General features: G+C 43.1%; 1 protein-coding gene across 1 annotated transcript in view; it reads left to right on the forward strand.

Moving 5' to 3' along the window:
• Window positions 1–12,446: 12,446 nt before the first annotated feature.
• The window catches only part of DGKQ (diacylglycerol kinase theta), a gene marked incomplete at both ends in the record, with an annotated part of 91,574 nt that continues 76,179 nt past the window's right edge, over window positions 12,447–27,841 (forward strand). Inside the window, one exon of the mRNA XM_082013229.1 lies at window positions 12,447–12,651. Coding sequence (XP_081869355.1) covers window positions 12,447–12,651 — 205 coding nt within the window. The remainder of the gene's footprint in view (window positions 12,652–27,841) is intronic.

Raw genomic sequence — 27,841 nt, forward strand, 5'->3', positions numbered from 1 at the left:
TCTGTTACTTTGAAATTAGCTATTTGACACCTGTATGAAAAGCAAACACTTAATCATAGCTGTAAAGAACAGCTGGCACATTATAGAAGGCAATAAGGAATGTGCTCCTTGAAAAGAGGTCTATATTTTATACTGCCTATACATGCTTGTTTTGCTCAAAGAGCATTAAAGATGCAGAGAAAAGCAGTAAAAGTTCCTCTGCTGCTCCCTAATGGTGGTCTATGTTTGTCCATGACATTTCACTTCTCTTTATGCCTGAACATGACTGATTAACTGTTCTTAGCTACTTTTAATGAAAAGTTGGATATTGCCTATTTTTTCCCCAAATATTTGTATTAGTACTTTGCTATTTGATTTCTTAGCTTTCCTGCAGAAAGTCAATATTCTGAATAAAAATAGCAGTCACAGTTCAAGAATCTTCCACTAACTTTCTTCCAAGGTTTCCTGACTAGATCACTTATGATATGGCACAGTCAAGATGGATGTTTCTCTGACAGGTTTTCCTGCCTCTGAAGGCAGAGAACAATGCATCATAAGGGTATATCCTGACTCCTCACAAAAGTGAGAGCATGGAGCTAAATTACATCTCACACCAGGCACTGCTATACTATTTCTGTTTAAAAAGTTGTCTTTTTTTGACCCTTTGCAAGTAATCCAAGTCTTTCTATACAACTAAGTCTTCATTAAGGTCTACTTCAGTGGCTGCACTAACCAACAGGACACCCACTGAACGTAGCAGCTGAGGATAACATAGCGAAGACGAGAGACGTTGGTGTTTCTTTTCATCCTGTTTCTTAGCACAACATTTAGATGCCACGAGAGTGGATAATCCTCTACTACTGCTTTGTGTGCAAATAGTACCTCCATTGCGGATCTCTCCTTCAGCGAACAGACTGCCTTATTCACCATGGACCTTAATCAAAAGCTGTGGTTGTGCCAAGAGCAATCTACCCGATGGGATTTACTATGAAATGTTAATTTGAATGCTACCAGGTTCTCAATGCTTTATTTCCACCAGCGAAATCCCATTCGCCTTGTTTTTTTAACGCAGTGTCTTAACTGATTCCAACCATTGAAATCTATTTACTAAACACTGATATTTCAGTCAGCTCCTGAACAGCCAAATTTAATTCCGTTCTGCTTTCAACATATAGCAAGGCTAAGTCTCTTTTTAAATGTCCACCTCCTAAAAACATTTAGTATTGGCCTGATGCAGCTTTTGTTGTAATTTTGCCTTTTAGGAGATTTTGTAAATACGTTATTTGGAGGATAATGACTCAAAGGGACCATTCCACACTAGAGTCTCTTCTGGATGATCTTGTTCCACACTCAAAATTACATTGGCAGTACTTAGTTTAGTCCATTTGCAAAGAAAACTTACCTAGGCTACAGAGCCCTAGTTCTGGAGTAAGCATTCACATGAAAGTTAATGGAGGAATATCTGCTGTGTATCTGCTGTGCTTTAACACTACACCCTGTTATTTCACATTCTCTTTCCCCTGGCCACAGCCCCAGGCAAATGGCAAGCCATCCAAAACTCCCACCCTGAAGTCTGCCTTTTCAACCTGAACATAATGCTAATACACTGGAAGGAAGAGTTGACAGCTGTTTTTTTCCCATATGAAAATAATTTAGGATTAAATTGCCCAACCTCAGCAACTACTTGATGTCTTTGATCTTTGAAACTCTTGTTAATGAATAATTGTGATGACGCATTCAAGTTATTTGTTGGTAAATTGAACATCTTAAGCTTTCAGAAGCAAGCATAAATGACTTTATATTCCAGTGTTCTGAGTGGGCATCTGGGAGCAGAGGAATCTTCCAGGAAGATGTAATATGCTGCTTTATTTAAAAAAACAAAGGTATGTATGAAGTCCCAGGTTGGGAGACCCTCCTGAAGGGCAAAAGGGTCCATGAAGGCTGGACAGTCTTCAAGAAGGAAATCTTAAAGGAGCAGGAGCAGGTGGTCCCCATGTGCCATAAGGAGAGCTGGCAGGGAAGATGACTGGCCTGGCTGAACAGGGAGATTTTGCTGGGACTCAGGGAAAAGAGGAGAGTTTATCACCTCTGGAAGAAGGGGAAGGCCACTCAAGAAGAGTACAAGGATCTTCTTAGGTCAAGCAGAGACAAAATTAGAAAGGCAAAAGCCCAGCTAGAGCTCAATCTGGCCACAGTGATAAAGGATAACAAAAATGCTTCTACAAATATATTAACAACAAAAAGAGAGGCAAGGAGAATCTCCATCCCTTACTGGATATGGCAGGGAACATTGTCACCAAGGATGAGGACAAGGCTGAGGTACTTAATGCCTTCTTTGCCTCAGTCTTTAATAGCCAGACCAGGTATCCACAGGGTATTCAGCCCCCTGAGCTGGAAGATGGGGATGGAGAGCAGAATAGACTCCTCATAATCCATCAGGAAACAGTTAAGGACCTGTTAAGCCACCTGGACACCCACAAGTCTACAGAGCCTGATGGGATCCACCCAAGAGTACTGAGAGAGCTGGTGGAGGAGCTTGCCAAGCCACTCTCCACCATTTATCAGCAGTCCTGGTTAACAGGGGAGGTCCCAGATGACTGGAGGCTTGCCAATGTGACACCCATCTACAAGAAAGGCTGGAAGGAGGATCCTGGGAACGACAGGCCTATCAGCCTGACCTCCGTACCGGGGAAGATCATGAATTGGTTCGTCTTGACGGTGCTGCTCACAGAGTATGTGAAGGACAACCAAGGCATCAGGCCTAGCCAGCATGGGTTCATGAAGGGCAGGTCCTGCTTGACCAACCTGATTTCTTTTTATGACCAGGTGACCCACCTAGTGCATGAGGGAAAGGCTGTGGATGTTGTTTACCTGGACTTTAGTAAAGCCTTTGATAGCATCTCCCACAGCATTCTCCTGGAGAAACTGGTGTCTCGTGGCTTACATAGGTTTACTCTTCGCTGGGTAAAGAACTAGCTGGATGGCCAAGCTCAGAGAGTCATGGTGAATGGCATTAAATCCAGTTGGCAGCCGGTCACAAGCGGTGTTCCCCAGGGCTCAGTTCTGGGACCGGTCTTGTTCAATACCTTTACTGATGATCTGGATGAGGGGATCAAGTGGTCCCTCAGTAAATTTGCAGATGACACCAAGTTGGGTGGGAGTGTTGATCTGCTGGAGGGTAGGAGGGCTCTGCAGAGGGACCTGGACAGGCTGGATCGATGGGCCAAGGTCAACTGTATGAGGTTTAATAAGGCCAAGTGCCGGGTCCTGCACTTCGGCCACAACAACCCCATGCAACGCTACAGGCTTGGGGAGGAGTGGCTGGAGAGCTGCCCAGTGGAAAGGGACCTGGGGGTGATGGTTGACAGCCGGCTGAATATGAGCCGGCAGTGTGCCCAGGTGGCCAAGAAGGCCAACAACATCCTGGCCTGTACCAGCAATAGTGTGGCCAGCAGGAGTAGGGAAGTGATCGTGCCCCTGTACTCAACACTGGTGAGGCTGCACCTCGAATCCTGTGTTCAGTGTTGGGCCCCTCACTACAAGAAGGACATTGAGGTGCTCGAGCTTGTCCAGAGAAGGGCAACGAAGCTGGTGAGGGGTCTGGAGCACAAGACTTATGAGGAGCAGCTGAGGGAACTGGGGTTGTTCAGTCTGGAGAAGAGGAGACTGAGGGGAGACCTTATCGCTCTCTACAACTACCTGAAAGGGGGTTGTGGTGAGCTGGGTGTTGGTTTCTTCTCCCAAGTAAATAGTGATAGGACGAGAAGAAATGACCTCAAGTTGTGCCAGGGGAGGTTGAGATTGGATATTAGGAAAAAATTCTTCACCAAGAGAGTGGTCAAGCATTGGAACAAGCTGCCCAGGGAGGTGGTGGGGTCATCATCACTGGAAATATTCAAAAAACGCGTGGATACGGTGCTTCGGGACATGGTTTAGGGGGCATGGTGGTGTTGGATTAATGGTTGGACTTGATGATCTCAAAGGTCCTTTCCAACCTTAATGATTCTGTGATTCAAGGTTGAGTCCAACTTACAGCTGAACTGATTCTCTCATCAGCAGAGCAGTGCTCATGGAAGGGGAAGAGGCTGACATAAAGTCTGGGAGTCCACCACAGCCAGAGGTCTTGCCAGGAGTAGTACCTTGAGCCAGTGCAGTGGTTCATAAGGAAACTCCTGGGCTGAAAGGCAATGGCTCTGTTTTGGTGGTCTCTGAGTGAAAGCCAGGCTGGACTCCAGCGCTTAGACTTTCATGATGCCAGTGGTCTGTGGTGGGAAACCGTGGCGTTCATGGCTTTTCTGTCCCATAACCAGCCTTGTGCGAATGACACCTGTGGGTGGGTCCCTGGGCTGGGGCTGTGCAGACGAGCTCTCGGCTTCTCTCCCAGGGGCTGCCTCCAGGCCCGTCACAGCTTTGGTGCTGGAGGTGCTGCTGCCTGTCCTCATGCTGCGACACGCAGGTGCAGGATCCCTGTTAACTTAGCAGAGGACAGTGTTTTGATGTTGGATGCTTGTGTCCTTTGGCCCCGGGGAATTTAAGGACATGAGCCTCTGCAGGGCTAGGTGCCACTGCCACATTGCCATCCTTGCCTGACCCTCTGGGATGTCACGCTGTTGCCTGAACCATCAGCTGCCCTGCACACCTTGAAAGTTTCTATTTTACATCCATGACTGCCTGCTGGTCCTGTCCAGTTATGTCACAAGAGCACACAAGCAGGGTTTGAGTTGTTTTACTTGTAGCATGGATTGGAAAATTCACACTCTTCCTAAAATCTCGAACTGAGTTACACATTGTAAAGTTCTGTCTGCATAAGAAGGTGATAGAGCAGGTCAGCAGCCCTGCTCTGACTGAGCCAACAGCACTTTGGTTTGGGCATCATTTGCTTCAGGTCTGACTGAAATCAGCCCTTCTGGGCAAACCTTGAGACTTGTGCGAGGCCATTATCTTCTCAGGAACCAAGGAGTCTAGGCCATGCCTTATCAGGAGCTAGCAGTAACAACCTGATCTGGGACTAGACAAAACTAAAACTGCTATGGCTGCACCCCTGCACGTACACCAAAGAGGGGGGTGATTTAAAGTCAATTGCTTTATGCTATAGGTATCTGTAGCCCCCCAAAGCATCGGCTGCCTGCTGGTGATCTACCCTTGAGTAGGGACACCTCTCAAGGTTTTTCCTCAAGGCTGAGAGATCTCTTACCCAGCATCTGGTATCTGTAACAAGGTAAGCAACATTTTATATTAGGCCTAAAAGTATATGCTATGCTAGTGACATTTATATATCCAGCTATAGCTTAATTATTAGAAGTATAGTAAGTAGTAGAGTGTTTGACCACAGCCTAATCACCATCTAAATCATTAAATCATTTAAATCATTGTCAAACCACTGTTTAATTACCAATGATTGCTTAATCACCATTTGATTGCTGTTTAATTATCATTCAATCATTGATTCATTATAATTTGATCATCATTTAATCGTCAGTAAAACCCATTTTAGTTAACTTCACAGTGATGACTTCTCTTAATAACTCATCTGCAACAGCTGTGTAAGAGGTGGGACAGCTAAAGGCTATGCTTGACTTTGTAGTAGGTTGGGACTCCCATGGTAGGAATGTTGGGAGCTTGTGACTCCTGGCAGAAGGAGAATGGCTCCTTCTACTCATGCAGGTGAGAGCTGAGGGCGTTCAGGTACAACACCCTGAGAACAGGTGAGTGGGAACAAGCTTGGTCAGGGAAAGGCTTCTGAGCCTGAAACACATGTCTCCTCATGAGGACAGAGTGAGTGATGGCAGCTGGAGAATCTACTTTTGTTCACCAGACTTAGTGTCTCAGGAGGTTTATTGCTTGCCAGGGCCTTAGATCTGGGATGCTTTTATCCAGCCCTTGGACCATCACCCCCTGTTACCCATGTGGGCACCAGTGATACTGCCAAAGGAATATCTCATGCCTGACCACTTGCTCTGGAGTCAAGGATGAACGGCATGGGAGCACAGGTGGTGTTTCATAATATTCTTGTTGGTGAAGGAGTGGGTGCATCCTGCGAGCCAACAGGTTCAATCAGTCGTAAAGAGAAAGAAGGCTTTGTTAAATGGTGTTTTATATCCTGGTTTTCTGATGCATGGTTAGAGTGTGGAGACAGAAACTGCAATGTGGTTTAACAACTTCAAACTTGTGTTACATGGACATTTTTTTAACAGGGTGCACAACTCTTACCAAACCTAACCAGCAATCTGTTATTCTATACGTGGCTGTTTCCGCATATTTTGCGGTTCAGAATGCACTGAGTTAGCTACTCCACTCATAAGAATTGCTTACATGTTCCCTAGGTCCAGAGACAAAATATGATTAAATAAATTAAACTAACAATCCTTTACAATTAATAAATTAAACCCTAGTTGATTTTTGGTTTGTGGTTGTTTTTTTTTTCTTGAGAAAAGTGATTCCCTAACTCAGGGCAAATCTCTTACTCTTTGTCGGAAAGTTATTTGTGCTAAAATGTAGGAGTTTGAAATAAGCCATTAAATGTTAAAAATCAGTGCACTTGGAGCACAAATGGCTTGCCTGTCATATCATCATGTTTGCTAGTTGACTGAACATAAAGCTTCAGCCTCTTGACCTTGCTATATTGTCACACGGGCTTTTTTCCCCTTTCAATTCTGATATGGCTTATTATTCACAAGTCTCAGTTTTGTCAGCAGAACCAGAGAAGCTCATGAGATAGAAGGAATTGTAAATGATAAAATATTTTACAAGTTGTGCAGTTATGTCTGTCTGTAAGAAGTGTCTCTATCTTTTTGTTAAACACTAACTATAATGATTTCGTAAAAATAAAGCTGTATTAACTGATGTTATCTCTGTAGGTTTTCTCCCCACAGGAGATGGATGTGTTTAAACTGAAGTACTTTCTTCTGATCTAAGGCTCTGTACCCATGTGTGGAATGTCATATTTTATATGTAAATGTTAATATATAATATGTAATTTATTTTCTGGAGTTCAAGAGGATAGACGTATTTATTTCCCTCTTTTTTTTTTTTTTTAAGCTTGTGTAGTCTAATGTGTTATTATAACCCTTATCTGAAAAGGTATAATCTCTTAATCTGGCTATATAAAGAATCAAATCAAGTATTGAAAGACATACCAGCTATCTTACCGCATAATGTGAAACTGAGACAGAACATTGTGTTTTCTTTCCATATATGAGCTTTTGCTTCTCTTACTCAGGGGCAGTTGTTGGTACTTTTAACCAACAAGTCTGCACTTGATTAATTTCTAGTGTGATCAGAACAATTGTTCTAAAGACTTTTTTTTTTCCCCAGAAAGTAAACTGTAGAGCTACTATAAAGCAAAAATAATTAAATGCTAGCTACTTACTAATACTTTTTTGTAGTGTAGGTCTCTTTCTTTCCGTTGCAGGCTGTAGAGTGCACAAACGTGATCTAATATTTGCCTTGTCTCTTCAGCTGTAAGATTTTTGTAAAAAAAAAAAAAGTTTCCAATTTAAATGAACATCAGGATTTGCCTTTGGCTCAGACAACAGCAACTTAAATTATGGACAGGTGAAAAAGCTACAAAACTGAAAGTTCTCTTGCCTAGGAAGCTGTTACTTCATGATTCATTTCTACCAGATTATCCTTTAATTTCCAAATACTGATTTGCTTGTTTAAACAAACCCCCCATAAGCCTTTCCCTTCTGACAAGAGTAGGACACAAAGTCCTGCCTGTGTTTTAAATTCTTAATTCTGAGAACCCACAGTTAATTTTAAATTTTCCTTTTCTACCTCCACATATACTTCATGTCATGCCTCGCTTTCAATGCTTAGTGGTAGGGAAAGAAATTCAGAAAATAGAAGTCCACAATGTAGAAGATCTAGCTAAGGTCAGAAAGGCTTTTGCTCACAACTTAGCTGTGAGATGGCATAGCACTGGATTTCACACCTCACCAACATGTAAAGAAAACTTCATAGAGAAATAGAAATGTATCAAGCTGATCTGGCGTTTGGGAGGCTAATGTGTCCCACTCCCATTCTGTGAGTGGAGGAAGGTGTTTGGAGCTCTCTAAGAAACCAGGAAATTGGAAGACCAAGAGAGTCTATTTTTTCAAGAAGCTCTTTCTACCTTATTTAGGCTGCCGCATTCGGTCCCACTGCTTCAGTAAGGGCCTCAGTTAAAAGAAGGACTGCCAGTCTTGACTCTCTTCACTGTCAAACCTGCTTCGCAGGACGACAGACCCACAGAGGCTGGCAGGCCTCTGTGGCGTCATCTATCCCACCCACCTCTCCAAGCAGGGTCACCTACAGCAGGTGACTCGGGGCCAGGTCCAGTTGGGTTTTGCGTATCTCCAAGGCTGGAGAGTCTACAACCTCTCTGGACAGCCTGTTCCAGTGTTTGACTATACTTACAGTAAAAATAGCTTCTTCATAGATGTATATGGAATTTTCTCTATTTCAGTTTGTGCCCATTGCCTCTCATCTTTTCACTGGGCACTACTGAGAACGGCGTGGCTCTATCTGCTTTCCTCCCTCTATTCCCATACTTATACACCCTTATAAAATCCTCCCTGTGCCTGGATCTTACCTGATAATTTATTGCCAGTTTTTTTGCAGCTTGCTTACAAATAAATTGCTTCATGAAAGAGCTGAGTAACTGGATTTCATCATATTGAGTGTCAAGAAAGCACTGATACAATTCACTGTACTAATTAAAGGATAAAAAATATGATGTAATATTGACAGCACATAAAACTCATTTAATCCTGTACCTAAACTGAGGGTAATGTACCAAAACTTGCACTTCTCAGTTGTATCAAAAGCTTTCTATATGTCACAGTGTGTTCTCTCCCTAGATATAGAGCGTACAAGAAGGTTACAAAAGGTTCAGAAGATTCAAGGTGTAAAGCTTGCTTGATTTACAGAATATACCTCTACCAAGCCAGGAAACTTGTAGAAATGAGTGTTTTCCTGTATTGCCTGCCCTAGAGTGATATTGCTTGAGTTTAACAAGGTTATAGCATACCAAGTACTGCAAAATGTTTATCTGGGTATAAAACTGAGTAAATTATCTTTTCAGAGGCATTACATTTTGACACTTTTTGCTAATCTTGTCAAAACATAGGAAGTGGATGCTTTTAGAATTTTGGTCATTTTCATCTGTGTGGTACTTCTTTATTAAAAAAAAGTGTATTGAAGAAGTGGTAATTTGTTCCTGTTTGTTCCACTTTTCAGTTATCAGTCTGTTGAGCAACAATTCCTGCATGAACAAAAAAATTCCACTTATTTACTGCAGCTTGGAGACTTGCACAGTCCATTTGAAACAGTCCATTGAGACATGATGGATATCTCATAATTTTATACATAATTATAGATAGATAGGTAAAGACTGGAGGAGGCACTAAGCAATATTTAACAAAGGCAATCCTTTGATGTCTCTCAGCTCTAGATTTTATGATTAAAGTATAACGGTAGAAATTATTTTTTCACCTATTCATGGGTATCTGTAGTCTATACTAGAGTACGTGGGAATGTTGATTCTGAATTAAAGGCTTGCTGGAATTCCACAAAATCTTCTAAACTGGAAATGCTCCAGGATGTTTATCCATGAGAATATAAGATTTTTTAGCGTTAACCAACATATTCAAGGTCCGTCTGGATGGGGCTCTGAGCAACCTGATCTAGCTGAAGATGTAGCTGCTCATTGCAGGGAGGTTGGACCAGATGACCTTTAAAGGTCCCTTCCAACCCAAACTATTCTATGTTTTTTCCCCATAATGTGCTTTGACTGTTGATGACATTGGGTTATCTGAAGCACATTCCAAAGCAGATCTGAATACTGTTGGAAGTTGACTATTGACTACAGTTTCTGGAGGATGACCCCCCTCAGATAGCCTGACCCAGATAACCTAGCACAGCTTTACCATAGTAAGCTGCCAGCAAAGAACACACTGCTGCTTAAAATGGATGATAATTCTGTCCCAACAGAACTGCTGGAGACAAACAGTACTTGCTCGACTTGACGTAAACACATTCCAGCTTCACATCACTAGAACTGGGACTGTAACAGTGACTCTGACCAAAAGTGGCCCTTTTGCATGCTTTGATCCAGCCACCTCAAGCTGCTTCTTTAATCCATCTAGGTGGTTTGACACTTCTAAAACAGGTAGCTGCTTTTATTCTTCTTAGCTGCGCAGGTTCCTGCTATTGTGAGAGTACAGACAGTTACGCTAGTTGCATGTAACTCCATGCTCTTTAGTTCATGCAAACTGCTGTTTCTTCTTCAAAAACACTTTAACTATCACTTTTAAAATAAAGATCAGTATATGCCCTCCTTATAAAGAACACCTTGATAGCTAAAAAAAGAAAAAAAAAAGGCTGGAATTGCTTCCAGCTATTTTATCATTCTTCTGTTTTTGGATGACTATCCTCAGTGCAGACATAAAGGCAGTAGAAACCTTGCAGTTAGGATGAACAAGTCTGAGTCAGGAACTGATATCAAATCCCTCTAGTAAACTATCACATCTATGAATGTGACACCTCTGATAATAATTCTTTGCCTCGGTCTTTTCCACTGTCTAGGACCACATCCCTGCTATACACATGAAAGGGAAAGGCTGGCCAGTCTTCAACTGCTGCCATATTCCATGGCTGAACTCCATCTAAAAAACTACTGGCAGTTCTAAACTAAGTACAACTTTTGTCATGATATAGTCAAAGTCAGCTTGTTTGAAAGCACTGAAATAAGACTACTTGGGAGTTGAGGCAAGCAGACAGCATGGCAAACAAACTGCTTTTGTTAGTCTCAGTTTCCCTTTCTCCATGTTCAACAGGAATTTAAATGTACTGTAGTGTCTCTGAATTCAGGTGTGAATGTCTGCACTGTCAGCTGGTGCACACAGAGATAAAAATCAGGAAACTATATCAGCTCGCACCAACTGACAACATAGGCCGATCTCTAAACGAGATTATATCTGTGTGTGTATCGAGGTCCATTCTCATTTGAAATGGCCGAGTGTAACATTTTGAATCATAGGATCATGGGATAATTCAGGTTGGAACAGAACTCAGGAAGTCACCTAGTTTAATTTTCCTGCTCAAAGCCAGGTCACCCATGAGGTCAGACCAGGTTGGTCATGGCTTATCCAGTCATCTCTTGAAAACTTCCAAGGATAGAGATAGCATAAGCTCTCCAGGTAACCTGCTCCTCTACTTGGCTGCCTTTAGAGTGAAAAGGTTTTTCCTTATATCCAGCCTGAATGCCTTGTTTGAAGTTCTGCCCTTTGCCTCTTTTCCTCCCAGCATGCACCACAGTAAAGAAGCTTACTCATCTTCTTGAAAACGTCTGTGTTGGTACTAGGGGGCTGCTGTAAGGTCTTCCTGAAGCTGTACCTTCTTCAGGATAAGTCCTGCTCCTTCACCCTCTCCTCACTGGATAAGTGCTCCAGCCCCTGACCATCCTGGTGGACCTCCACTGAACCACTGGAGGTGGCCATCCAGTTTGTCAGCGTGCTTCCTGCATTGGGGGCCAAAACTTGATGCAATACTCTTAATATTACAGTGCTGAGGAGACAGGCATAATCCCTTCTCTGTCTACTGGCTGTGCTCTTGAACAGCCCAGGATGCTGTTGCCCCTGGCTGTTGGCAGCGTGCACAGCTGGCTCGTATTAGGTCATTGTTAACCAGAGCACCCAGGACCTTTTCCATAGCACTGGGGTCTTGCCTTACTGCTCATTTCTCCCACCCAGGTGCCCCTGGTTGGCAGTGTAATTAATGACTGTTCCCCCCAGCTTGGTGTCATGTGTAAACTTGACAATACTGCTCTCCATCACCTTCTCCATGTTGTTGATAAAGATGTTAAACACAACAGGTCCCAGGCGAGACCCCTGCAGTACTCCTGCCATTACTGGCCTCCAGGCAGAGTTCAGGTATGTGCCATTAACCTCTACCTGCCGAGCCCACCTATCCAACCAGTTTTTTACCCATCTAGTTGTCCACGCATGCTGGATGATAATATTCCAGCTTGGATACAAGTATATTGTGGGGGACTGTGTCATAAGCCTTGCTGAAGTCAAGGTTCCACTGGTCTCCCGTACTACACAGATATACGCATTTTTTCGCAACACCCTCCCGCCTACTTCTCGGGCCCTCACCTGAACCTACGCGCCCTGTGCGTAACTCGCACTGGGGCAGGAGCGGGGACGCTTCAGGACGAGCCGAGACCTCACCAGAAGCGCCCGGGAAGGGACAGAACGGCGGCGGCCCTAAGAGAAGGCCGCTGCCGTGAGGGGAGCCGGCGGGGGGGTTGCGGCGTCCGCTCAGGGCGGGCGTCGCGGGTCCGCGGCGCGGCCAGCAGGCGGCAGCGCGGCGCCGCCCGCCGCGGCCCTAACGGGGCGCCGCCCCCGCCCGCCCCCCGCCGCCCCCGCTGTCTCGGGCGGAAGCGAGGGCGAGCGGCGGCCGGTGCCGTGCCGCGAGGAGTGGGTATGGCGGACGGGACGCGCTCGCTGCGCGGCGGCAGCCCGGCTGCCAGCCCGGTGCTGGGCGGGCGGGGCCGCGCTGCGGTGGTGGCGGCGGCGGCGGGGAGCAGCCCGCCGGGCCACAGCTTCCGCAGGGTGACCCTCACCAAGCCCACCTTCTGCCACTACTGCACCGACTTCATCTGGGGGCTGGCCGGGTACCAGTGCGAGGGTAAGGGGATGGAGGAGGGCCGCCGGGCGGGAGGGACGGCAGCCGGCGGCGGAGCGGGCGGCCAGGCCAGGCGCGGGGCCGCCGTGCTGGCCGGGGCGGGTGTCGGTCGTGCGGGACCTGCGAGGAACGACCGCCGCGTCCTGGCGGGGCGGGGTGTGGAGGGGCGGTGTGATTTAAAAAATCCTAAAAATACTACTACTGAAAATACTACAACAGTAATAATAATAAAAACAACAACAAAAAAATACAAGAATAGTAATAATAAAAATTCTAGTAATAGTAAAAATTCTAATAGTAAGTTCTAACAGTAATAAAAATTCCAGTAATAATAATGTCTAACAATAATAATAGGCAGGTGGAGGTGCAGCACTGCCCGTTGCTGTGTGGTGACATGGGTGTTTGCAATGATCCAGCACTGTCCCTGCCCATCCCAGGATGGATCCGCTGGGACCCAACTGGTCACCCCAGGCACCACTGGGGTGGTGGGTGGCTCACAGTGGAGCCAATCCTGGGAGTGCCTGTATCTGCTGAAATGCCTGATGGTGTGGGGGAACCACCACCTGTCTGGAGTTTGACCCTTTTGAACCTGGGCTGATGCCAGGGAGAGAAGAAGGAATTGGTAGGTCTCCTTAACAGCCCGCATGGCAGCTGAGATTCCTGGTGGCAACAAAATCATGGCATGTTCTGATGCAGCGAAACCAGTGTCGTAGGGGAAAAAAGGGGTTCTCTGTATCCCGCTTTTAAAAAAAAAACAACCCAACACCACTGTCTTCTTGAGCGTATGCAGCTCAGCCGGCTTGGGTTGCATTTCCAAGGCATAGCTGTCTGTGTCTCACCCGCCTGCTGTTTCTGGGTGCTCTCAGGTGAGCCCCAGCATGGGTGCTGCATCCACTCCTCCACACATCTGGTGGACAGTGCTGAGAGCCCAGGTGCCTCCAGGGTCAGTGGTGGGACCAAGGAGACTAGAGGTTAAAAGCATGACCATTACGTTAGGAGGGAGCAAGGAGTTTTGCCCAGCTGTGATTAAGTACAAGCCTTCAGTTTCCTGCCAGTGTACGCCCAGGACCCACCGCTGGAGCCTGGGATGGAGCAAGAGACCTCCTGATTCCAAGACGACGTCTGGAGGAGTCGGGTTGTACAAGAGCCTCATTTTTCGGGTGGTATCAAACAAGGCTGTGGGTGTAGAGCAAGTACCCTGCAGTGCTTGAAAGAGCTCCTGGCTGTTGTTGTTGTCGTAGTGAGTGAAGAAGATGTGGGATTAAATTGGGTGGAAGTCATGTTCTTGTGTGGTGCAGAAAAAGTCTTGCAAGAACGGTTTTATATTTGCTTGAAACTTTGCTGACATGCATCGTTCTGTCTGCATAGCAGAAAGTCACTGCCTACCCTAACAGCAGAAAAGCCCTGAACTCAAGTGAAAATTTATCAAGTTATGAAAATACACAATGGTAGTCTTTTATAGTCTTTTATTATATCACTGCCTTAAAAAAAGGCAAATTACTGGAGTCACAAAAGTGGGCATTCAGGTGTCAGGTTTGTTACCTGAAGAGCCTAAGCATCTTTTGTATGTTAACAGGTAAGAAAATGTGAAAGGCTTTCGTCCAGGACATCTCACTTTTTTCCATTCACATACAACATGCATAAAGGTAGTGCATAGCTGTAACTTGAATTTAGGGCCTTTATCTAGTTTGAAAACTGCGCTGACAGTTTGTGGTCTGGAATTGTTTTTCTCCTTTGGCTTTTCACCCTGAATTTTGGGTAAGGATTGTTACCACCACTGTCTAATGACCATGTGCTAATAAGGCACTTCGGGGCTGTGCTGTCAAGATTCCTCTTTTTAAACCTACATCTGAAACCTCCATCCCAAACAAGTCGTCTGTGTGAGGGGTAATGAGAGAGAGAAAAATACTCTTAGTCTTCATTAGCTGTAACATTCCCTGTTCAGAGTGTATGGGGAAAATCCCCTAATGTCACCTGGCACTTCAATGTCTCCTTTGGGTGAAGAACTGATTTTGGTTTTGTTGTTTTGTCTGTTTTAAACCAGCCATGCTCAGTGTCGTGTTTGTTGTTTCCAACAACTTCCTGCTAAACAACAAGTTTAAAAAATACCTGGTGGGTCATTTGCTGACAGTGGCTGCTTTTGACAGCCATGCATACACCCTTGTACCTTGTTGAATAGCTTGGCAGCTTGTTCTTTCTGAGTTATTTAATGAATGATAATATGATTTCTTGAATGATACTGTCCTGGTTTTATCTGGGCTAAAGTTAATTTTCTTCGTAATAGCTGATAGAGTGCTGTGTTTTAGATTTAGTATGAGAATAATGTTGGTAACACATTGATATTTTTAGTCGTTGCTAAGTAGTTGTAGTGTTCATACTTAGTCAAGGACTTCCCAGCTTCCCATGCTCTGCCAGTGGGGAGATGCACAAGAAGCTGGGAGGTAGCACAGCCAGGACGGCTGACCCAGGCTGGCCAAAGGGGTATTCCCCTCCATCTAACATCACATTCCGTATGTAAAACTGGAGTTGGCTGGGGGGCAGGAACGGGCCTCAGGAATGGGCTATTGATCCCTGGGTGGTGAGCAAGTGTTGCACTGTGCATCACTTGGTTTCGTATGTTCCATTATTATTATTATATTCTCTTTCTTTGCTGCCCTATTAAACAGTTCTTATCTCAATCTGTGAGTTGTTTTTTTCCCCTATTCTCTCCCCATCCCACTGGGGGTGGGGGGACAAACGAGTGGCTGCATGGTACTTAGTTGCTGGCTGGGGCTAAACCATGAGGGATATTTTAAGTAAATTCGTTTGATAATTACCTCCTTGTCACATTTGCTTTAACTAATGGAGTTTGATCATTGTTCTTTAGACAGTAATAAAATGGTAATCTCTAGGAGTGCCAGGCTGATTAGAAATAAAAAAATAACCCAACTAGCTTTTAGTGAAGGAAATGTTTGAAGTAGACTGGAAAAACTTGGTAGCTAATTGCTATCTCCTTTTTCTTTGCCCCTGAGAGGCTAGGATTGCAGGTGTAATTGCAGCTGAGCTGATGATGTCTTTGTTTGGACTCCCATTTGATAAACCACTTACAGGCTTTGAAAGTATGCCTTTGAGTGGCCTCTTTTTAGGTGGATTTGCAATGGTTTCTGTTCCAAATCTGTGTGTTCAAGGTGTCAGTATCCTGATGCTGTTTGTGTTGACGTTCCATGAAGCAGGTCTTGGTCAAAACAGAAAATTTCCAAACTTTGAAGGGAACTGAGCATGCTGATGATAAGACTCCATCAGTTAAAGAAGGGAGGAAAAAAACCCCCAACCTATCTCCTGCCCGTCATTATTTTGAATAGTTGTGTGGCCTAAGTGACCTGGATTTGAGTTTTAATTGTGATCGAAATTTTGACCCTTGGAAAATGGCATCTTCTATATGTGAGTGGTCAGGGTCTATGGAATATTTCAGTAAATTTACCAACTATTCAGTAGACTGGCACATGCCCATGTGGCTTACATGGCTGTGTAGCAAAAACACAAAGTAATATAAGAATTCTTAAGAAATTTCTGGCAGTGCAGGCCAAGGTAAGGGGTCCTTCCCTTTTCTTCTTGTGGAATCTGAAAAATGCATAGAAGAGATGCTCTGATGCTCTCTGTACAAGGGACACTTCTATTGTAAAGTAAGATACTTCTTCCCTCTCCAGTGCAGGCCCAGTACCGCTGTTGCCAGTGGTTTGTATGGGATAGGAGGTACTCCTGGGGAGAACTGCAGCTCTCTTGCTAGATTGGCAAGCTATTTCTGTAAGTGAAATTTTACAGGGAAGGCAGTAGTCTTCCTGTGTGAATCAGGTGTCCAGTTGGGTCTGAAGATGTCACTGTATTAAGCTTTTGTGCACATATTTATTGTAATCTCACTCAACCAAGCTTGCAGCTGTGGTTTATTTTTTTTCTTTCTCCCCCTGCCCTGCAAATTTGTTTTCTATAAACCCTTTGTAAATGACCCTTTATTTTTCTTGCCACTTTACTCTTTGTAGTTGTCACATCCTTTAATGTGTGTGTGTGAAAGAATAAATGATGTCTGGATTGTAACATGAACAATTACTCTCTTATATTGCTCTTGCTTTCGAAAGCCTGATCATTTCAGTTTTGAGTGGGTTTAAATTTCCTCAGGGTTGGCAAGGAAGAGGCAGTGTCAGTGACTGGGTTTCTGTGCACATGTGTATACACCTTAAAAATGAATAATATTAAATATATAAAATCTGCATAAGAAACAAAAGAGTTCTCATTGTACAGAAGAACCAGTTTTATATACTAAAAAAATAGCTAGCAGATACTTTAATTTGGAGTTTGAGATATATTTTAGCAACCAATAAATACATTTCTTTTCACAGTGCTTTTCTTTTTCCATAAAAGATTGAAAAAAATGCAGGAAGAATTGTGGATCTGTACATTTGGGAGGCTACAAATATTTACAGTGCTATAAATTTTTCTAATGTGAACTCATTTTTAGCCAAAGGTATAATGTAAGGGATTTAAGTAATAAGCAACTTGGTTACCAAATTTAACAGAATTGTTTAGCCATTTTTAGTTTTTTAATATATATATTGGCTAAGCAATTCTGTTAAAGATTATATAGATCTCTGTTTTTCATTAAAGCATTTATTGGAAGCTACTGTCAGGGACTTTTTGGTATGTTTTGTGTCTATTTCTACTAGGGAAATGTCATTTGAGCAGGTAGGGTACTTGTCTTGATATGAAGGCACTAAGTCATATAATACTTTGGGAAATAAGATTTTTTTTTTTTTTAATTAGTATTTTTGGTTTATTTTCTTTGTTTCTGAGGCTTTGTATTCTAAGGAGAACCTCTTTCCAAGATGCAGAAATCCCTGTTTCTTCTAATCTGGTTTAGACGTTGCCTGACAACACTGCGGCTTTTCTAGAATTAAATGTAAATGGTAAAATTGGAGTTACATTAATGCCATAAATCTCTGCCTTAGAAAGACAGCCATAAAGCTGCTGAGATTCATACAGCCATGTCCCACACATGGGCACGCCACGTTGTGCCTTGTTGGTGTGGGAGAACCTGGACATGTTCAGACAGCATCTCTGCAGGGGTCTGGGGATGCACATTCTGACAGATTTTGAACAGAGTCTTCTCCACTTAAAGACTGTTCTAAGTTCCCCCCTATCTAGGGAAGGTGTGTTTTAGTTTAAAGCTGGGAGTTAGACTAACAGGGAGTTTGTCACTCTAGGGATATGGAAATAGGAGCAGGGAATAAAGGGGTAATGAGCAATCCACTTGAACTCTCATCCTCTGTGGTTAGGTCTGCTGTTGGGACAGGCAGCTGGAACATCCTTGACCCTGCTGGTTCCGTTCAGCTCAGTTTTGAAGGAAGTGAATGATGTATGAGATTCCCCAGAAAGTCTTAATGCTTGCCGTTCAAAAGGAAAACAAATTCTTCCTTCTTCTCATGAGCTTGGCTTCCTTTTGGTGCATTTTGAACTAAAAATAAAAGCTGTAAGAAGGTAAAACTGCAGTAAAATCTTGCTTCTATCCCACAATCAGTTTGAATTTTTAAGACTTGCTCGCTTTATTCTTTAGTGGGTTCCTTGTCAGTGGTGTGGCCTTTCCATGCAATAGTAAGATTGATTGATGTTGAGATGCTGTTGAGTGGATGTGACTTTGCTGCGTTTAAAACTTAGTTGGAGCCATGTCACTCTGAATCCATCTTTGGAACAAACATAAAGACTGTCAAAAAATAAAAAGCTCACCAAAAACACTTCCCAAAAGAAAACCTGACACAAAAACTTCGCTCAGTTCTGGTCAAGCTGAAACATATGTTGGGAAAAATGTTTGGAGGATTGACTGACACACTGAGAGGTGGAATTTACTGGTCTGGATTTGAAGGATTATCCATTTTGTACTGGGGAATTTATGCTTTTCTTTTCCCTGCCTCCTCCTGACAGTGCTTTGGAGGAAAATATCATTGTCGCTATCAGTGACGCAGAGGAAAGGACAGGGAGCTTTGCGAGGACACACACAGCTTTTGTAGCTGGAAGCTATATTTTGTGTTGATAGCATTATCCCAGATTTCAGTCCAGAAACTCAATTATGTAGGAAATAACTTACCACAGAAAGTGCTGAAGCAAGTAATCCAATACCAGGCTTTGCACCACACTTCATATCTCATCTATGTTACTGCCTCTGTCTGACTCAGTGATAAATGACAAAAGTGATAAAGAAGGTGCTCATCATTTCATCATGGTCTGGAGCGGCTGTGTCTTGCTCTCTGCAGGTTTCCTTTCTAGATGATCTTTCATCTAATAGTGCTTAGACTTAATATTTCAGGTGTTCCTCTGCAGCTGTCTCGTAGGCTAATACCCTCTGATTCTTTCCATGTTGCAACAAAATTTCTCAGTCTTCCTCTGGTAAGTTTCCCATGGACCAAAGTTCTTGCAGTGCTGTACTAAGGGTCTAAAAAGCCTTTTATTTTTTTTTTGCAGTTGTGTGGGAGATGAATGCCTGACTAGTTATTTCTTTCTGATAAACAAAGGACATTAAACTGTAAGGCTTTCACCATAAAACGTTTTCTAAGCACTGTACTGAGCCATTTAACAGTGTTTTCTTTAAAACTTGGGCAGAGATTCAATCAGAAGTGACCTCAGTACTTCATGGGTGCAGAAGCACTTGCCTGTTCCTATTTTCTGTGATGTTTGCGTGCATTAGCTGTGTGTTTCCCTCTGGTTTCTTATTGGGAACCAGTACATTTTGGTAACACCTCCCCTTTCTCTAGAGTATGTGCATTCCTTGTTTATAGATGTAGAAGTTTGTATTAAAATAGGATATAGCACATCTTACTCATCAGCACACATCTCCATGTGCAATTACTCTGTCCTCCTTCAGTTTTAGTTATCAGCAATTTTTTTTAGTAGTGATGTTACTTTTATTTCAGTAAAATAACTGATAACATTAGGCAATATCCTGGGGTTTTCCATGTGAAAAAACCCATAAAGCAATCACTTTGCCTTGACGATTGCTTTATAACAAGGGATGTGTTATGTACAATGGGCATTTATTACCCAAGTGTAGATGCTGACCTTGAGGTGGGATCTCCTGCTCACAGTGCCGTGGAGGATGACATGCAAGGCTTTTAGGTTTCATTCTCCTCTTGGCAGTTTGTAACGGATGTTTCTGTTGATTCCAGCCTCCCCCCCAGCCCTTGTTCTGAATTTCAACTCCAGGGACAAGGAATTTTGCTGCATTATTTCCAGTGGGTTCCCTCTGGGCAGAGTCCCTGTTGCATGTCTGCTTCTCCTCTTTGATTACATGCTATTTACATTGCCTTTTTTTTTTTTTTTTAATGTTGCTTTTTCTGCTTACTATCCCAGGGAAACCTGGTTCTCTTCCTGCTTTTGGAGCTCTTTTCTCAGGTGGCAGCTTTGAATTGTCTTCGAATCCGGGCTGTCCCCAGATGACCTTTGCTTTTTGGTTATGTCACTACTTTCTTCCAGAGTTGTTTCTAACACTGCATTTTATCAGCTCAAGCTGTCTTCCTTCTGGGCCACTTGTTGCCCGTTAGGACCATCCTGAGCTGGCTCAAGAAAATCCTTTGGCAAAACTGCTTTTGCAACACCTACTGAAAACAGGTGACTAAGTTACAGTCATGTATTTAATTTTGACTCAGCTCCAATGAGGAAATAACAGGATGTATGTATGGCATATGGAACTTTCTAAATGGTAAAATAATGGGCTGATCACCTCCTCTTCTTCCCCCACTGCCTTTTTGTTTAATAGCACTTTTCAGTTTTGAGAGAAGGCTGTTAGGAAAAACTCCCAAGCAGAGAGCCAAAAACTAACATTTGTATGTCATGGTATGATAAGGAACTCAGTGGAAGTGCACTTCTTTTTTTCTAAATGTGCCACCATAGTATTCTTCCTTTTAAACTATGTTGTTGCCCACTGTTCTCTCACTTTTGGAAGTTTGTTATTCACTAGAATACAGTCAACCCCTAATTTCACTTCCTGTTTTTATTTTAAATATTTTTATTTGCTTGGCTCTGGAAGAACGTGGATGTGGGCGTATATATATTCATACATATATGTTCATATATATATACACACACATGTGAAAAACACATGTATTTTTATATATGTTTGTTGCTTTTTATATGTTTAAAATTGAACATGAGTGATTTACTTGGAGGTATGTTTAGTATTATGAATGCAATATGCTGATACTGCTCACCTGCTTGGCTTCTTTTTAAATAGCACTGGTATGATATAAATGCCATGCCACTTGCTGTGTAAAATAACATTGTTTGAGATCTAAAGCAACTAAAAATGATAATAAAAATTGCTGTATTTGACCACAATTTAATCCGTCCCTGGAGGCTTTACATACAGAAGACTGCTAGAGGTGTTCCAAATACTTTGCTAAACAGATGTGTTTGTGAGAATGTGAATGATATGAAATTCAGGTGATAAAATAGAAGCAGTGTGTTGTTCTACAGGGTAGTGTTGGATTACAGTGGCTAGGAAATGGGACTTCCAGTTCAAGAGCAAGAATATGTAGGGGGAAAAAAAAAAATCTCTGTTCCTCATTGCATTTCTTTCTCCCTGGCAGAATGTGTCACGTTTTAATGCTGTGGTTTGTTATGATGTAATTCAGGAAATGAGTCTGTCCTTTTTCTGCAGTACTTTCTCTGCAGCATGTGGAGATAAGAACTGGTACACCTTGTTAGCTAGTGAGCATAGGAGTACTCCACTAACCAGTTCCTTAAGTGTTTCAAACAAAAATACTTCCTCAGTGCTGAAATCATTGCGTGGTTAGGAGCTTCAAAAGAAGGCAGAAGAATACGAGGAAATTGCTAAGATTCCTCTAAGCATGAAGACGGCATGAGGGAAGGATCTGAGTCCTGTTTGAGACTGTGGATGCTCTCTTTCAGAAGAAAAAAATGCCTTTTGTGAGATGAAGGAGTTTCTTCAGAATCTAGTTAGGATGCCAGAATGAGTGTAAATTATCACACATATAAATTTGTGTGGGAGGCTGATTCGGACTAGCAATCATGAAATATATCTGCTGTATAAAGCAGCACTTAGACTTGAAATGAAGGTGTGGGCTGAGTAGCATGACCTAGGAAAACCTTATTTTTCATGTTTAACCTCTTCTCAAAACAATGTTAATACAGAGGACTGGAAAAGATAATTTCAAACTTCTTGGACAGTCACAAAAATTTAGAGAATTTAGAAGTCTCAAGACATTTCTGCAAGTCGATGCACAAGTTTTGGGTGGCCATGGGTAGGTATACTGGTGGCATAGTACCATACTGGGGCAGTTGTGCCTGGCAGGTGTGCATGTGAACTGTGCTCACTGCTGGAGAGTTGTCACTGGTGGTAATGGCAGCCTTTCCAAAAGTAATCATAACCCCTTTATCCTGGAAAGGATTGAAACTTGAGGAAAATGGCACTTGCAATTATTTTTGGTGCTCCAGCTGTCTGTCTGGATGCTGGAAAGACTTAGTCTGCAAATAGAAGATGCTGGGTGAGAAACCAACTATGTGAGAAGGTGTGAAAACAGAGGCATAACCTTAAAAACAAAAACAAGTGAAAAGATTCCTGTTTTGGTTTCTGTGCCATTGACTTAACACGCCTGTAGTTTCTCTTGTGAAGAAAAGTTAACCAGTGCTGCAAATTCCCAGCAGCACCTGGGACTATCAAACCTCCCCAGTCGAATCCTTTTTAGAAATAGGCCGAAGTTGGAGGTGAAAATACCGTAATGTTAAAAATACCCTTCAAAACAGCTAAGTATTGTTGTGTCCATTCTGGTTTTGACCTCTATTATTCTGTTCCTCTTCTCTTTGCTCCAGAATAGCTCCCGTCTGGCAAGTGCCTTGAGATTTCTTGAAACTATTATATTTTTAATTCAAGCACTTTTTCTTCCGCGGGAGCAAATAGATTATTAAAAAAAAAAATCCTCCTCCCCTTCCTTTTCCCAAGTCTGGAAAGATAATGGAGAGATATTATACTTACTCAGAACTTTTGCTCAGTGTGACATTTTTTCTAAATGTGGTCTCATAGGAAGCCATAAGAACCTTTCAGTATGCGTTGGTAATTTATGTGTATAAATTAATAGCTGATTACGTTACGTAATAGATTAAGAGCAAGTGCTACCAGAACTTGCCCTGCCAGTCTGATTCATTAAAGAACCCACACCAAATAACAACAAACCAAAATAAACAAAACCTTGAGATCATTTGGTCCCTCTTTAGGAAGGACTTGTAGTTTCTCAGGGATAGATTTTGAATTTTACTGTTTTGTGAACAGAGTTATTGCACCTCGGAAGTTCTGCTGAACTCCTGAGTGGTGTATACAACTCGACACTGCAGGCTTCTGTTCTCCAGACGGAGGTAAACACTCAGCTTCTATGAAGTATATTATGATTTTACTCATGTGAAGGAGACCCTCACATTCAAGGTCAGCATAGCCCTGAATCTCATCAGTGACTCAAGCCTAAGTGGTGTAATTGAAATCCTCACTCTTTCTTAACAGGAATCTTTTCTAAATGCTTGAAATTCATTATAAAATTAAGAATGGTGATTTTTTAAAAAAGTAGCTCAGAGATTAGCACCTTCAGTTTGCTAGCCTTTCTGTAAATAGTGCCTTGTGAATGTTTTATTTTCCTCTGATTCACCACTGTATGAATCATTTGCCTTTAGTTTCCTGACCATGTCAATACCCTCATAGCAACCACATTGAAGTACTGAAGGTACTTACCCAGCTGGCACAGGACTCTGTTTTCTTTGCTTTTTGCCTTTCCTCCCCTTCTTTCCAGCCCTGTTTTCCACTCAAGTCCTATAGGTTTTTATACTGCTGTCGGTGATACAGCTTGGAAGTGAAACCCTACAGAAATGCGAGGTAGTGGTTACCATAGCAACCGGGGTGTTTTTGGTGGGTTTTTTTCCTTCATTTGTTTTGTTTTGTGGTGATAAGAAGTGTTGAGATGCCCTAGATAATGCTGACATTACCCAGCTTAAAAGAGGAAGATCACTTATCTTGGGGTTACATCCATTTATAATTTGGCCTACATTTTAATTGCACTCAGCATTTCTTTTAAAATTGTAATTGTGCTGTGGAGGTAGGTGGGATGCTATTGTAGCTAAGATTAGCGGTGGTTTTTATTCTCGTCTCTTTAGGGTTTTTTTTTTTTTAATTATGTTTGTATGTTCAGTTTTTAAGAGGTGGAAGGAAGCGCACCTCCTAGGGATTGCAACCCTCCTGCTTACTGGTTACCTCACTGAGCGGAGGAGGCTCATTTCACATAAAATGCTGCCTGTCTCTCCTTCCTTGGTCCATTGAAAGACTTATGTGTGTTTTGGAGGGACTTGCTGAGTTTTTCCTCCCCCTAGATCACTCAGCAAATTCATCGAGCTCTGTGTGCGTGGGGTGCCTGCGCAGTGTACGCTGTGTGCCCCTGGTGATACGCCCCATAGGTGCTGAACTACATTACGGCTGTTCTGAATGCTGTAGTGTTGAGAATGTCTTCCAATCTTTGAGTATTGTGAGGAATTCCAGGCAACTGTGTCAACATCACAGTTTTCTGCCAGAATGCCATCATGGCTTATGAAGTCCGACCATGCATTAAATTCTTCTATGATCTGCCCTGTTTATTTAAGTGTAACTCAAATTCTTCTTTTTCAAACCTAAAGATATAAGTGGGGAGACATTTTGGCTTGGATACGTCTAAAATTGCAGAAGTGTTGACAGGACTGATTTTTGTAGGAGAGATCTGTGTTGTCCACCTGGGTTTTCAGTAACTAGTTGTTGAAGTATGATGTTGACATTGTGGTCTGCGAAGTTATATGTGCTATACTGGGCAACCAGTGGTAGTGATGCAGGAGGCCACGTAAATGAGGGCTGGAAGTCTGCAGGATTTATAGAGGTTCCCTAAGCGTGATGAGGTTTTAGTTATAAGGATGCTTACAGTAAATGTCAAACTGTTTTAGTGCATTTTCTTTAAAATTGAGGGCTGGATCAGACTGCCTTGTGGTTTTTGTGTTACTCTGTTGTGAATACTGTAAGCTATAGCTCTTTGTTTTGACCAGTAGCCATGAGTCAGCTGGAGAGTGCTGATAAACAATTGACAAAGTTTCTCTTTGTAAAGCATCACCCTGCAAACAGTGAATTGAAGAAGTTGTTGCAGAAAACAGCTGCAGGGAGTTACATACCGTGTCTTTAGTATTCATGACACTGGTGTGCATGTGCTAGAGGAGGTGGTTCTGTGGTCCGGGTGGGTCTTCCTTGTCACTCTCCTGGTTTTAATCATTACATGTTTCTCTGCTCCTGTTGTCCCATTTAACTTACAGATGCTGCAGAGCTGGCACCTCTCCGCTCTAGCCACTGGTTTTTATCTGTGGTTCAGTTGATCACATGGGCAATCTGCAGCAGAAGACAAAAAGGGTTCCAGCTTGAGACTGAGCCAGGGGAAAAGACGAATGTTTAAGTGGTCTTGAAGAGGCTTGTCTGTAGCGGTATCTGGTACTTGATCTTCTTCTTATGCCTGTGGCATCTTGCTTAAATTTTGAGTTAGGTGTCATTGGAAGACCTTTCTTCTCCCTTCAAGGGTGTTAGGAGCTATAGCCTTTCACTGCAGGTGCAGTGAGGGTGATCAGAGGTTTTTCTGTCAGACTTCAAGCTGGCTTGACCCTTTCTAGCTTTGTAAAGGCTGGAGTCTGGAAGACTGATTTGTATGGACAACGTTCATCCTCTAGCCTATACAAAATGCTACTGGAGTGCTTAATTGTTTGCCTTCAGATAGACAGATTTCTGTGGTTCAGAGACAATTTCTTTTCAGTATGCCTTTCTTCAGCATCACTGGAGCTAGCCCCCTAAGACTAGGAGTTTGTGATTCCTCCTCGATGGAAGGAGAGTTACAGCCATCCTGATGGTCTGTGACTGCTGCATGGTGGGTGCGACTTCCTAGTAGTGTGTTATTATGCTAGAACCATGCAGTGGAAAGACAAATTCAGTGGACAGAGGGCAAAAACTGTGTCCCTCCAGGCTTCTTGTGCAACTCCACGTTGTGAGTAGGATGCCTTTTCTTCTGGAGGATCTTTTTTTGGGAACTGTGAGGAGATGAGTTGCTGAGCTCTCTTCTGATGTTGTAGCTCTCTTGGAGATTTCTGGTTTTCCATCAGTGAACCAGTGCCTAGTCCCAGAGCACAGTCCTGTCTTTGGCCTAATCCTTCTGAAAAGAGAAGGTGTTGATGCTGTCTGGATCTGAATGCAAGTTTGGCACTAGCCATCTTCCATCTGTCTGAAGAAGAAAAACCTCTTAATGTCGGGGACCTGTTCTGTGCTAAAATCACATGCCTTTGAAATTCTGAGCCCACCTTCATTTCACAGGTGGGAAGTCTGATCCAGCTGTCTTTCAAGAGGGAGCAAGTAAAGTCTTTGCAGAACTTGCCTTTCTGATATAATTTCATCGAATAGAATCAGAGGATAGTTCAGGTTGGAAGGGACCTTTCAAGATCATCTATGAGATGCAATGAGCAGAAAGATCTTCAACTAGATCAGGTTGCTCAGAGCCTTGTCCAACCTGACCTTGAATGTTTCCAGGGATGAGGCATCTACCTCCTCTTCGGGAAACTTGTGCCAGTGTTTCAACTATCCTCATTGTAAAATACATTCTTTATTATATCCAATTGAAATCTACCATCTTGGAACTGAGCACAGCATGTACGTGCATTTGTTGTCTCTCCAGCTGTAGGTGCTCTAGCTTTGCCTGCTTAGCAGGATTTAGGAAACCTGCTCTGGGTGAGGTCAGGAGATGGAAGGATGGGGAGGGTGCTTTTCTGACAGGTGAAGTTCTGTTAGTTCACTTGTCAGTACTGGGCTTACTGTACCAGGGAAGGTGGAGAAGCAAGATAGAGTTTGTTTTTAGACTTCACAATATTTACAGCCTTGCTGATGAGAGGGTGAGTGGTCCTTTGGGTAGCCCAGGGGCTTTGTAAGGCTACCACCATTCAAGCAAACCTACTATAAGCAAATTAGTGTTTTTATGATTGATGGTTCAAGTATATCACTGAACTCATTTGATTGTTTCATTGTTCAGGAGCTTTTCTTGTTTTCACTTGACTTGTTGCTATGTTATTTCCTAACAGCATATATGAAATACAAATGAATAGGAGTTCAAATGTGCTGCCTTGAAATTACAGAGCTCAGATGTTACAAAAACATTTCTTTTGGGAAGCTATACCTATAAATAGGCTTTCATCTAGACAATTCTGGAAATACAAAGTACAATTCTGGAAATACAAAGTACAATGCAATTCACATTGTGCAGGGGGGAGACTGCATTTTTATCAGACAGGGTTGTCCTGGTTTCAGCTGGGGTAGGGTTAATTTTCTTCATAGAAACTAGTATGAGGAGATGTTTTGGATTTGGGATGAAAAAAATGATGATAAGGTACTGATGTTTTGGGTTCTTGCTAAGCAGTCGAGGACTGTCAGGCTTTTCATGCTGCCCTGCCAGTGAGCAGGCTGGGGGTGCACGGGAAGCTGGGAGGGGACACAGCCAGGACAGCTGGCCCAGGATGGCCAAAGGGATATTCCATGCCATATGACATCATGCTCAGTATATAAACTGAGGCGAAGAAGGAAGGGGAGGGGACATGCGTTTGGAGTGATGGCATCTGTCTTCCCAAGAAACCATTACGCGTGATGGAGCCCTGCTTCCCTGGAGATGGCTGAACCCCTGCCTGCCCATGGGGAGTGGTGAATGAATTCCTTGTTTTGCTTTGCTTGCGTGTGCGGCTTTTGCTTTACCTGTTAAACTGTCTTTATCTCAACCCATGAGTTTTCTCACTTTTACTCCTCCAATTCGCCCCCCCATCTCCCCATGGGGGAGTGAGTGAGCAGCTGCTTAGGCCTTAGTTGCTGGCTGGGGCTAAACTATGACAAGGGTATATGCTGGTATCTCCTTTTAAAGCAGAGACAGGTGTGGCTGGTTCGTTGGTAAGACCAGAGAGTCCTGGAGAGAGAAAGGACCTGGCAAGTACAAGATCTATAAGGATGCTCAGTAAATATTTGGAAACCCTTAGCAGGTTTCTCATTCCTTCTGGATTTTCAGAGGAAGTAGATCCACAATGTGGTCTCATTGAACTGTAAGTCAAGCAAAGGCCCAAGATTTCTCCCTGCAGTGAGAAAGGGGGG

Source organism: Phaethon aethereus (assembly GCF_964289735.1).
Source record: "Phaethon aethereus genome assembly, chromosome: Z".
Lineage (NCBI taxonomy): Eukaryota > Metazoa > Chordata > Aves > Phaethontiformes > Phaethontidae > Phaethon > Phaethon aethereus.